General features: G+C 38.1%; 1 protein-coding gene across 1 annotated transcript; it reads left to right on the top strand.

Annotated features, from left to right (window-relative positions):
- Positions 1–3,244: 3,244 nt before the first annotated feature.
- sult1st1 (sulfotransferase family 1, cytosolic sulfotransferase 1) lies at positions 3,245–12,975 on the top strand. Its single transcript, NM_182941.2, is given in 8 exon segments — positions 3,245–3,366; positions 3,743–3,875; positions 5,804–5,932; positions 7,485–7,585; positions 10,271–10,397; positions 12,135–12,232; positions 12,322–12,496; positions 12,573–12,975. Coding segments are annotated over 8 exon segments (900 nt in total). The 5' UTR covers positions 3,245–3,342; the 3' UTR covers positions 12,686–12,975.
- The last annotated feature ends 352 nt before the right edge of the window (positions 12,976–13,327 follow it).

Here is a 13,327-nt window from a genome sequence, read left to right as displayed (position 1 = left end):
TGTCCTCCCCGTGTCCGCGTGGGTTTTCCCCGGGTTCTCCGGTTTCCTCCCACCATCCAAAGACATTCAAAATGCATAACAATCAGGCTTGTCTAATCCCTTGTGTTCCCTTAGCTACCGCAGCAGGGGAGTTCTGAGATCCATCGAGCTCAGGCTCCCCTCTTGCTCTGCAAACGGGAGGAAGCCCCGGGCTCAAGGAGCCCTTGAGCTCGGGGCTCTCTCCCGGGACAGCATGCCAAACAAGCTTTTGTAAATCATCAGCTAAGTGTGAACTCTTGATGTGAGGTTTATTTATAAACTAATTTCAGGAGGATCACATCACACCAACGGCTCTGGAGAGTTTGCATGTTCTTCCTGTGTCCTTGTGGGTTTCCTCCAGGTTTCCCGGTTTCCTCTCACCATTCAAAGTTTAGTCTTGCATCCTCTCCAAGTAAGTTCAGACTTCGCAACTTTTTTTTAAGGCTATTTTTTTGCCTTTCATGCCTTTATTAGATGGGACATTATTTAGACAGGAAACGAAGTTGGAGAGAGAGAAAGGGGTAGGGAAATGTCCTCAAGCCAAACTCGAGCACAGATTTACAGATCTACAACTGTAATTCGACTATTAGTAAATTAATTAGAGATATCTTCAAATATATTTGTAAATATCTCTAAATATGACGAATTAAAGATATCTCCAAATGTATTATGACTAGTAAAAACTCAGTTAGAGATGTCTCTAATTACAATTGTGACTAATCAAAACTCATTTAGAGATATCTGCAAATATTTTTCAATGGAAGTCAATGGAGGAATATGACTAGTCATAATATATTTGCAGATATCTCCAATCTGATTTCGTACTAGTACAATTGTAATTGCAGATATCTCTAATTGTCATTCTGAGTAGTTCAATTATAATTAGTCAAAATATAATTAGAGATATCTCTAAATATATTTATGGAGTCAGAACAAAGATTTAAATGCTAAAAAGGCTTGCCATAGAGAGCGCTTCACTGAACAGAGCAGCAGCGATGACGTAAGCGTGCCGAGGCCCGATATGGTGTGAGCGCGGGCCGTCGAGGGAGACGGGAGGGGGGACAAGCGTGCTTTGGCCCGGTTCGAGGCAACTGTACCTAGTGTGAGTATGGCCTTAATCCATCGTTCCTCTGAGATTTGGTCCATATTAACATGATTTGTTGGTTGCACATCTATGATTCTAATCTCCCGTTCCACCACATCTCAAAGGTGCACTATTGGATTGAGTTCTGGTGACTGTGGAGGCCATTTGAGTAGAGTGAACTGTTTGTCATGTTTAAGAAACCAGTCTGAGATGATTTGCGCTTTATGGCACGCTATCCTGCTGGAAGTGGCCATCAGAAGATGGGTACACTGTGGTCATAAAGGGATGGACATGGTCACAAACAATACTCAGTTAGGCTGTGGTCTTGACACAATGCTCAATTGGTACTATGCCAAGAAAATATCTCCCACACTATTACACCACCACAAGTCTGAACCGTTGATACAAGGCAGGATGGATCCATGCTTTTATGTTGTTGATGCCAAATTCTGACCCTACCATCTGAATGTTGTAGTAGAAATAGTGACTCATCAGACCAGGCAACGTTTCTCCAATCTTCTATTGTCCAATTTTGGTGAGCCAGTGCGAATTGTCGCCTCAGTTTCCTGTTCTTAGTTGACAGGAGTGGCACCCAGTGTGGTCTTCTGCTGCTGTAGCCCATCCGCCTCAAGGTTTGACGTATTGTGCATTCAGAGATGCTCTTCTGTATTCTGCTTGTAGCTCGGAATGCAAAAGACACTGTTGTTTCCTTTTTTCATTTTGATCTGTTTTAATATATTTTTCCTTTTTTAATCCAAATATTGGACTCTTAGGAATTTGATTTACCCATCAGACTTTTCTTTCTAGGTGAATTTGGTCCTTAGTATGACCATGTCTTGGTGGAAAAAAAACAGACTTATTGCAGATAAGTCACAAATGCTTTTCTGCATACCTCCGTTGTAACGAGTGGTTATTTGAGTTACTGTTGCCTTTCTATCAGCTGGAACCAGCCTGGCCATTCTCTTCTGATATCTAGCATCACGGCATTTGCGCCCACAGAACTGCCGCTCACTGGATATTTTCTCTTTTTTACACCATTCTCTATAAACCCTAGAGATGGTTGTTTAAAAAAAAAAAATGTTTTAAAAAGAAATGTTTATGATGGTGAAAAAAAGGTTAATTTCTAGTCAAACCATCCTTTTGCAATCTTATACCAAAAATAGAAATAAGAGCAGTTATAATAGCTAAAAATATGTGACTATATTGTATATGTGCTACAAAAAAGTATACAATTATATAAATGTATGATATTAATTGTAACCAGTTTAAATATAATTAAAGTTATCTGAGGTAGAGAGACAAAGAATAGAGAATAGGCCCCAAAAAGAGCCAGAGAGGAAAGAGCGAGAGCGAACTTTTTTGTATATATTTGGTAGCCTGTGTGTCCAAATCCTTATAGGTATAATACTAGGCTCTTGAGAAATTTGGTAAGTCTGAAATAGTTCTGCAAAACCCTTAATACGTGGGTCCAGGTAAGTTTCAATGTATATGTTTATAAGAAATGTCCACAAGATGGCGTAGTTTCACCTATGCATGTTTTCTACTCATGCACATTATGAAAATGGTCTTTATGTTTTATTGTGGGATCAATCTGCAAACAATGCTATACTCATCAATTATTTTCCTTACAACAAAAGTTGTTACTGTTTCCCACCTCCTAGTGTCCATTTAATCAAGAAACACCAGTCAAAATATTTAAAAGTAGCATACAGTTGTCGCTTTAGGTTGCAAAAAAGAGGCTGGAAGTAATTTGAAACTACTGTGGTGAAAGGTCTGTTTTTCTCAAAGTCTCAAGAAACTGCTCCTTTGAGACCAATGCTAACTTCCTGTAACAACCCCTAAGCGAATATTTGAGGCACCCCTCTAGCACAGGGAAGTTTCCTTTGTGTTTCTTTTACTTTGTTGTTGCAACACTAAAAAGGGACTAATCTTAAACCGAGTAAACAGTAGGGGGATGGTGGGTGTACGTTGTGCAAAAACTGCCGGAAACTTCATCTGTTATCATAATCAAGCTAAAGTGCACAGTGAAAACTGTCTGGACTTGAAAACCCTGTGTGAAACTACGTGCGAAGCACACGTAGGGAGAGGGGGTGGAGGAAAGAGGGAAGAACAAGATAAACTGTGACATCAGCATTGCATGACAGAATGGTATGTAGTTCAACAAGGAACTGCAGGACGTGTTTGAGAAGAGCAAAAGAAAATTGAACAAGATCTGCTTTTTGAAACACAGTTTCACCACAATGGACATGCCTGACTTTTCTTCTGTGAGTAAAGAAAACTTATTTAAATAAAAACCTTTTAATAAAGTGTTTTGAAGTGCATTATTAAGTAATACGTCAAAACCCTTTTCATTCACTCTTTATTGTGAAAAGGATTGAAAAATGAACAAAGTTTGAATGAAAATTAACAACAACTGCAATGCAAAAATGTATAGAAATATACAGGTTAGAAAATATAAATGAATATCATTTGTAAATAACTTACAGTTAACTTAATATATTATAATCAGTTGAATGCACTTTGGAGATTTGTAACATTTAATAAATATAATAAGAAGACTAATCAAGGTATTGTTAAGTTTTTTTATTGACTAGATTGTGGAAACGACATCAGTAACCTGACTTTTTTTATATATTGTAGATATCATCTAGGCCTACAATTTTTGAGTTTGAGGGTATCTCAATGATCAACCACTTCACTGAAAACTGGGAAAAGGTGAAAAACTTTCAAGCAAGACCTGATGATATTCTGATCGCCACTTACCCCAAAGCAGGTGAGGAAACTGCTCACAGGGCCATCTCTCATTATTCTGGCATTTAGCAAATGTAAATCGTTAAGGTAATCCTAACAGGCCTAAAATAGTATACGTTTAGAGTGATTTAACATCAGACATTTAAAAAAAAAATGGTTATGTTCCTTTTTTTTTTTTGAGTGTATCTAAACTTCTGGTTTCAACTGTATGTGTGTCAGGGCTACCATGCCAAATGCCTTAACACTAGTTGCCTGTAACTAGTTGTGCCTGGGGTACCATAGTGAATGGCTTAACAATATTGGTCCATGACCATGTGTGCCTGTGCCGGCATGCCTAATTGCTAGTTGCAAGTGTTCTAGCTGACCCTTATACTCTTATTTTAAAAGTTGGTTGCTGTTGGAAGTGAAAATAAATGGTTTTCACAGCTTAATATGGTGAACCCCATTGAAGCACAAAAAGTTCCTTGTTAGCCTATTCTCCTATCTGTAACTAAGACGGTGTATCCTCACAGCTTTTGCTTAAAAATGTATTCGCATAAACACTGCTGTCATAAGCCTCCGCTAGACTAATGATCCTGACACTTGGCTAAAAACTGAAGACTGTTCATTAAGAGATTATTAATCTAATAATTCAATATAAATACATAGATATAGTGAAATAGATACAGATATAGAGAAATGAAAGTGTTGACATTTCTTAGATATACACTACCTGACAAAAGTCTCGTCATCCATCACAGCAACAAATAAATTGACTTCTAGTTGATCATTTGGAAAAGTGGCAGAAGGTGGATTTTTCTGATGTATCATCTGTTGAACTGCATCCCAATTATCACAGATACTGCAGAAGACTTACTGGGATGTAAATGTTAAGTAGCAAATTGTTGAGTAGGCAACAGCAGCTGTGCCATGTAGATGATGTGATTGCTAGCAGGTACAAGAACCTATCAACACCCATGGATCCAACATTCACACAGAATCAGTCAAGTTAAGTGAAGGAAAAATCATGGTTTGGGGTTACATTCAATATGGGGGCGTGCAAGAGATCTGCAGAGTGGATGGCAACATCAACAGCCTGAGGTATCAAGACATTTGTGCTGCCCTTTACTTTAAAAACCAAAGGAGAGGGCAAATTTTTCAGCAGGATAGCCCTCCTCATACTTCAGCCTCCACATTAAAGTTCCTGAAAGCAAAGAAGGTCACGGTGCTCCAGGATTAACTTTATTGAGCATGTTAGAGGTAAGATGGAGGTGATATTGAAGATGAATCCAAAGAATCTTGATGAACTCTAGGAGTACTGCAAGAATGCTTTCTTTGCCATTCCAGATTCCTTTACTTAGTCATTGCAGTGATGTATGGATGCAGTCGTCCAAAATCATAGGAGGCATACACAATATTCATTCTTTCTCGCTGCACCATGACTTTAAATTCTATACTGTACATTTTTTTCTGTTCAGTCACAAGACTTTTGTCTGAACAAAGTAAGGCCTTACTGTCCTAATTAAATCGTTAAAAATCAAGTCATGATCATATTTTATTTTGGTGAAATAAGCGTAATCTAGAGGCCTTTGCCTTTCATATAAGCCACTTCTGATACCAAATGATCAAAGTCAAGTTATTATTTGTTGTTCCTAAAACTTGGCGACAAGACTTTTGTCAGTTAGTGTATAAGAATTTAAATGTTAAGTAGCAAATTGTTGAGTAGGCAACAGCAGCTGTGCTATGTAGATGATGTGATTGCTAGCAGGTACAATTAAGAACCTATCAAGCAGGATTAAGACTGTCATGACATCTTTGAATCTATATTTGACAAGCCATTTACCTAAGATTTCAGACATGTAATACAGAAGGCATGCAATAATCTTGAGTACAAGAATGTAATACAGACTATAATTTTATAAGTTTGCAATTGGTTATTTCATGTGTTCCTTTTCTCTATTCATCTTTTAGGTACCACCTGGGTTTCATATATTCTAGACCTTCTGTATTTTGGTGAAAATGCACCAGAGGAACACACTTCTCAGCCTATCTACATGAGAGTGCCATTCCTGGAGTCTTGTTTCAAAGTGATAGCATCAGGTCAGACTATATAAATAATCCATCTTTATCATTGTGTTCACACATTCATTATGGTGTATATCACAGTTGTCAATTCCTGGAGAGCCACAGCTCTGCACAGTTTAGTTCCAACCCTGCTTCAACACACTTACCTTTAGGTTTCAAACAAGCCAGAAGGACCCAGTTAGTTTGATCAGGTGTGTTTAATTAGGGTTGAAACTAAACTATGCAAAGCTGCGGCGCTCCAGGAACTGGAATTGACACCTGTGGTGTATATTAAAGTGACAATTTATCCAGAGTTTCACATTCCTTTTTCTATGCCACATTTGGTGTTGACTGGGATATATTTGATGCTTGTGATTGGTTGGAGAAAATAAATCTATGAAGAGTTAATCACTTAGAAATAGTATTTGTTTTATTTACAATAAACAAATGTACTGTAGAATAGAGCTCCTTAATTAAATGAATAAAATAACATGTTGGACTGGAAGAGAAATTTCCAGCCTGATCTCACGAAGAAACGTATTTCACGTTTTGTCAGTTTAGTGGCTAATTATGGAGTTCAGTTGACGAAAATGTACGATTTAAAAAAAAAGGCGTGGCACCCAACCCCACCCCTAATCCCAACCGTCATTGGGTGATGACCAAATCAAACTAAATTGTAAGAATTAGATCGTACAAAATTGTACGAATTAGCCATTAAATCACAACGTTACAAATTGCCGTGAGATTGCATTAGAATTTTCACAAAGCAGAGGCAAGGTCAAGACCAACGTCAAATTTTTGTGCACCAGTCAACCACACCTCCACTGTCACATTCCTATTCAATGGCCTTTGACCTGTAGGCACGTAGTCTCAAAAATTGTATATAAAAGACAAACAATTATTATAAAAATTAATCTAATAAAAATGTCGTACATTTTTAGATTTTGCAACTTAAAGGCCCGTGCACACCAAGACGTTTTTTGCTTGCGTTTTCCATCAACGTTTAACGCCTCGTGACTATACAGGCGCAAAAGCGTCTTTTTAAAAAAAAAAAAGCTTCATGCTCGTTTTTTTATTTATTTGACGCGCCACGTTAAAACCTTCTCCACCAATCAGATTGCCACTTTAGTTCACGTGCTGCTGCTGAAGATACAGTAAACAGCACTTGGAGGCGCTCAAGCGCAAAACTGTCAATGCGAGCGCACATTGAAGAAGATGCCCTGAGGCGATATGAACGTGGAGCTGCTTATTGCACTAGTGAACAATAGTAATTTCTTCATCACTAGAGCTGGAGCTGCTGCTTGAACCATCGATGCTTGTTCGAGTCACCAGTAACTTTAACAACAAGCATGTGAACTTCCTCTCTTCCTCTTCTTCTGTGTTACAAGCGGGTGTCGGAAGCTTAAAGTTGTGTAGGCCCATCTAACATCAAGGAGTGACTTTTCATACTCAGTGTAAATCGCTTGGGTTTGAATGCAGAAAAACTTCTCGTAAAACGTACACGAAAAGTGTCCCGGTGTGTACAAGCCCTAATACTGATTTTGTGGTCCAAGGATACAATTTAGAACCACATTTATTTAATTTTTAGGAACGGAACTGGCTGATAACATGACCACCTCTCCTCGTCTCATTAAAACTCATTTACCTGTTCAGCTTATCCCCAAGTCCTTCTGGGAGCAGAACTCAAGGGTAATGTATACAACATTTCATGATTATGTCATTTATTAGTATATTACTAATATTTGTGTGCACAGAGGATTTTCTAATTTTACTATTAACATTGTTTTCTTTGTCGTTTTCACCACCAGAGTTAAATTTATTTTTTGGTCCAAGGACTTAAAAGTGGACATACATGGTGCAGTTTTTGCTGTCATGCAAGCTTGTACAAATGTTTTTCCTGTCTGTAGAAATAGTTTGAAAATCGTTGACGATTGTGTGGCTGTGCCTCGTACTAAGTGAGAGGTTATTACAAGCCAAGCTGAGCATCTCACAAGCTCCCCCTCATTTTTATGACATGTAAAAAAAAAACTTCAGGAGCTGTCGACTTGAATTCGTGAGGTGTGTGTGCTTGGAAAAAGCTAAAGTTGACCAATCAGGATAATAAACTCACTGACTGTCATGCATGAGTCATCAGAAATAGTATTTTACAGTGGACAAGGTTAAAATTGACTTTGTAATTTACACACGCGGGTAACCAGTTTGGTTTCTTGGTGCTGAAAATGAACCTGTATTTTGTGTTTTGTGTAGTAAACATTCATAGCTTGTATCAATAGCTCAGAGAGAGAGAGAGAGATACAAATAAAAATAAAGAATAGCAATGTTTTCCTCTATCCATGTTTTTGGCATGGAATTTCATGCTAATGCTTCAGAATTCATTAGGTTATACAATTGACCCTTTGCTAATCTGCATCTGAAAACTGCCACACAACAATCTTTGTTAGAATCCATATGCATAAGTTTATTAAAGGGGTTAAGCAAAGACATCAACGAGTAAACAGGCAAAGAGTCAGCAACATGTAAGCAGTCTAATCCAATTAACAAATACACGGGCAAATCCAGACGACAGAGTGAGAGTGCAGGCAGAAGTTCAGTAATAACAACAATCGGTCCTAAACAGATCAATAGGGCAAAGACAGAGAATGTACATGATCAAGGCAGGCAGGGTCATACACAGCATATCAGTCATGAAAGTCACTTGGAACAACGCTTGGTAAGGCAGGTAATCTGGCAATACTTCGCAAAGAAGCATGGCCTGAGCTCTCGCTGAAATATGGCACAAACAGTAAGTGAGCGTAGAGGGAGCAGAGCGGAATCAGTAGTCGGGCGAGGGCTACCTCTTTTGGAGTGGCGTTACAGTCTAATACCGTCGCATACTGTACATAATGTAATAGATGTGCCAGGCACGAATGCTTGACAGGCGTAGCAACAGTAACTAGGGAGGGCGGGACTTAGCGAAGGGTCAACTGTGTCGTATATCATTGAATCTAGCTCTGGGATGGGCAAACTTGATCCTCGAGGGCCGGTGTCCCTGCAGAGTTTTGTTCCAACACTAGTCAAACACACCTGAACAAACTAATCAGTGTCTTCAAGATCACAAGAAATCTATAAGCAGGTGTGTTTGATTAGGGTTGGAGCTAAACTGTGCAGGACACCGGCCCTCCAGGACCGAGTTTGCCCGCCCCTGGTCTAACCTATGTTCACATAAACTCTAACAAATATCAGTTCGCACGGTATATGCCTGGATTTAGAATATATGATCAATAAATCTTTTTTTTTTAAAATCTTTTCACATCTAGAATAGAACATTCCACTGTTGAGGGGAAACAGGCACATTTTGAAAGATTCCTAGAGTTAATTAGTTCCATTCAGCTAATCTTCAGGGGCCTCATGTATCAACGCTGCGAGAATATGCGTGAGATTCCGTGTACGCATGGTTTCATACATCTGAATTTTGAACTCCGTACGCAATGCTTTAGTATCAATTCAACGCAAGTCTACGTAAATGAGGCCCCAGGTTTAGCGGGAGCACTTTTACCTTAGCTTAGCGTAACTCATTGAATTGGATCATTACAATCTAACTCAAAGTTCCTCTAAAATCTGTAATTTTCTTCTGTAATTGGACTGTGTAGAAAGACTGATTGAAAATGAAAAGTGGATTTTTCCTAGGAACTATACTCTCATTCTGGTGTAATAATCAAGGAACTTTGCTGCTCTCCCATGGCTGCAGCAGGAGAAATTAAATTGTGCAGCACCGGAAAATAGTCCCTAACTAGGTAACTTTGTAATATTATTGCACCTGCTGCAGCCATGGTACTGCAGCAAAGGTCCTTGCTTAATATGCCAGAATGACAGTATAGTTCCTAGTGTCCTATGTTACTATGGGTCACATATGGGTAAAGGCTGATTTATACTTCTGTATCGAGTGCACGTGTATGACCTCAACCCTGATGTGCATCTCTCAAAAAATGTAACATGTATTGCGACGACATGTAGTGCAAGCTCTGTTATCGATCGGCTTGGTTTTGATGATTAGTATGGGTGGGACCCATTTCCGCGAGTGTTTAACAAGCGTCTGGTCCCAAGGAGAAGCTCCAGATACTTTTATTTTGTGTTTACTTTTTGATTTAAGTTGTTGCACGTTTACCAGTTCCCGTCTCTTAACGAGTGTGTTTGAGCTACTTGTACAAATAGATATCATTACAGGTATGTCCAGTGTAAACAAAACACCCATGGAGAAACTTGACAGAGTAAATGATTTTCGTCATTTAGGAAATCAGCATAACAACATGTTATTCTGGCATCTTTCTGTGAATTAGTGACAATGGTTTTCTATTATTAGCACATATTGTCCTTCACGTTGTTCACTTTTTCCAGGTTGTGTATGTAGCTCGGAATGCAAAGGACAATGTGGTTTCCTATTTTCATTTTGATCGAATGAACATAGTAGAGCCTGATCCAGGGGATTGGAACACTTTCTTACACAGATTCATGGATGGAAAGAGTAAGTAATCAAATGTCTATTAATACAAATAAATAACATTGAAGTTACAATTTCAACCATTTTAAAATATTTTTTAAAGAGCCCCTATTATGGGTTTTAAAAAACTGATCTTCCATGCAGTGTGTAACAGCACTAAGTGAATGAAAACATCCAGCTAAGGTTTAAATCTAAAAAGTTCACCTTGTTTAAAACTATTGAGTCTTTAGCGAAATAGTTAGAATAAACTAATTAAGTTGGGTTCGGATCTTTTGTTTGATCGCATTGATGTCGATACTGTACATCACCGAATATGTAGTTCCAGTTCTGGTAAAATGTAAACACGTTTTCACTTCAGACACTAGCGGAAGCGCAGGGGATCACAGAACTGATCATGACGCAAAGATGACCATCACTGACAAAGAGAGATTTGTCTGCAGGGAATAAAGGGTTAAAGTTAATTTTCACAACAATACCAGAGTATAGCCAACAGCTTGCTGTGTTTTTTCCTGGGATTTTTCTGACGATTAATACAATAACCTACACTGCAGCGTGGAATTCATCGGCCGTTTGCTATTGAAGGAGCAGCAGAGACTATTGGACTTTGTCAGACTTTGAGAGGGACTTTGTAAGTAACTTACAGTTCAAATGGACCAGTTTCTTCTTCCTCCAGATGATAACATGTTTCATTAAAATTGTTGCCTCGTTTGGTGTAGTTTGCAAAATATGTGTTTAATTGAATGTTATAAGTTGTAATCACTCTGCGCGGCTTGTAATCACATATCTATTACAGATCAGTGCTTGAACTGTATCTCTAAAGTTAATCGTTATCGTTGTTTTTACTTGGGGTTAGGCTTAAGAGGAGTGTAATATGCTGGTGTTTAACTGCATTGCTTTATTGCAGGGGTCACCAACATGGTGCCCGTGGGCACCAGGTAGCCTGCCAGGTACACGAGTTGCCCGCAGGCTTGTTCTAGAAAATAGCTCACCATAGCACCACATATGAGTAAGCTGCATCTAATATTTTTATAGGTATTCTTTTTTAATCACTCTTGCATTGGTGTAAATTTTAAAATTACTTTAAGTTATATATTAAAAAAACTTTTAAAACAATTTCAGACAAACGAAGAGTTGCATATTGATATTTATCTACCTTGTTAAATCGTTGTTGACAACTACTGTGAGAAATCATTAACATGATCAATGTCCTCACAAAGATGAATATTATTAATTATTAATAATAACATATAATTAAAAGCAAATTAAGAAAAATGTGTTATTTAATAACTGGTAGCCCTTCATACTAATCAGTACCCAAGAAGTAGCTCTCAGTTTCCAAAAGGTTGGTGAACCCTGCTTTATTGCATTCCTGCATTGGGCTCTCACATACTTTCTGCTACAGTAGCCGTGGTGGGCATTTCTGTCTGTCTTGTGCTGAACGTAGTCGACCAATCGCAATAGACCGGGTCATCGGTCCAATCAGCAAAGATTAGCTTCGCGCTAAGGAGGGGTTTGGGAACAAATGAATTGCGAAAGGATTCATATGGGATAGTTAGGTAAAAATAAATGCATATTATAAAACAATGAAAGTGTTTTTGACCTCACATGCATATCAGCAAAATAGGGGCTCTTTAAAATTATACCAAAATTTTACCAAAACAATATAGCTTTAAACAAAATTTTGGTTTGTAACTTTTTTACATGCAACCCCTACATGCTGTACATAAATATTGGAATTTAACGTCAGACATTTCTTTTCAGGTGTATTTGGTCCTTGGTATGACCATGTGAATGGATACTGGGAAAAAAAACAGACGTACTCTAACCTATTATACTTGTTCTATGAGGATTTGGTTGAAGTAAGTTCATAAAGTAGCATTTAACTGTGAAATCAGTTATAAATACAGTCATAAATGTAGTTGGGAGAAAAAAAAATGGTCTTTTCCAGGACACTGGACGTGAAGTGGATCGTTTGTGTTCCTTCTTGGGTTTGTCTACCTCAGTCAGTGACAGGGAGAAAATTACAAAAGATGTTCAGTTTGATGCAATGAAACAGAACAAGATGACCAACTATTCCACTCTGCCAGTCATGGACTTCAAGATATCGCCCTTCATGCGGAAAGGTGAAGGAAGTACTGAGACATCCCATTTAGTCCCTCTGAATTCTGACTAAAACATTTTATCTACTCTTTTCAAAAGGTAAAGTTGGAGACTGGAAAAATCACTTCACTGTGGCACAAAATGAACAGTTCGATGAGGTCTACAAAGAGAAGATGAAGAATGCCACTGTCAAGTTCCGCACTGAGATTTAATACTTCATGCTCTAGATATTTCTTCAGAGAAGCAGCTAACAACATGATCTATGTCATGTTATACTAACTAAGTCTAATTATACTACAGATTTTTAAAATAGACGTTTGATCCATTACAGAATATATTGTAATTACAAAATTCATAGGTTGATTTCTGTGGAGAATGGTAAAACTCAAAGTACAGTAAGTGATGTGATTATTATGTGACAACACAGATGTAACCATTTTATAGCCATGTGTACAAGCCTTTTATAAGCCTTTTAGTTTATATTAAATGCTTTTACTCAATTCACAGTCGCTCTCGTTCACTTTCCTTCGGCTAAGTATCTAATTTATCAGGGGTCACCACAGTGGAATGAACCGCCAATTATGTTTTATGCCTTTCCAGCACTAACAGTACACCAATTCACACTTACTTATACACTACAGTCAATTTAGCCTTTTTTCAATTCTTATTTTACTGCATGTCTTTGGAATCTAATGGGAAACTGGAGCACCAAAAGGAAATCCATGCAAACATCGGGAGTACATGCAAACTCTACAAAAAAAAAATGCAATTTCGCCCAGTTTTTGACTTGAACCAGAGATCTTCTTGCTGTGCTCTGTGCCTAATTCAATTCATCTTTATTTTCATAGCTCTTT

Source organism: Danio rerio, chromosome 8 (assembly GCF_052040795.2).
Source record: "Danio rerio strain M-AB ecotype USA chromosome 8, GRCz13ab, whole genome shotgun sequence".
Lineage (NCBI taxonomy): Eukaryota > Metazoa > Chordata > Actinopteri > Cypriniformes > Danionidae > Danio > Danio rerio.
This window is presented reverse-complemented; position numbering and strand designations above follow the sequence as displayed.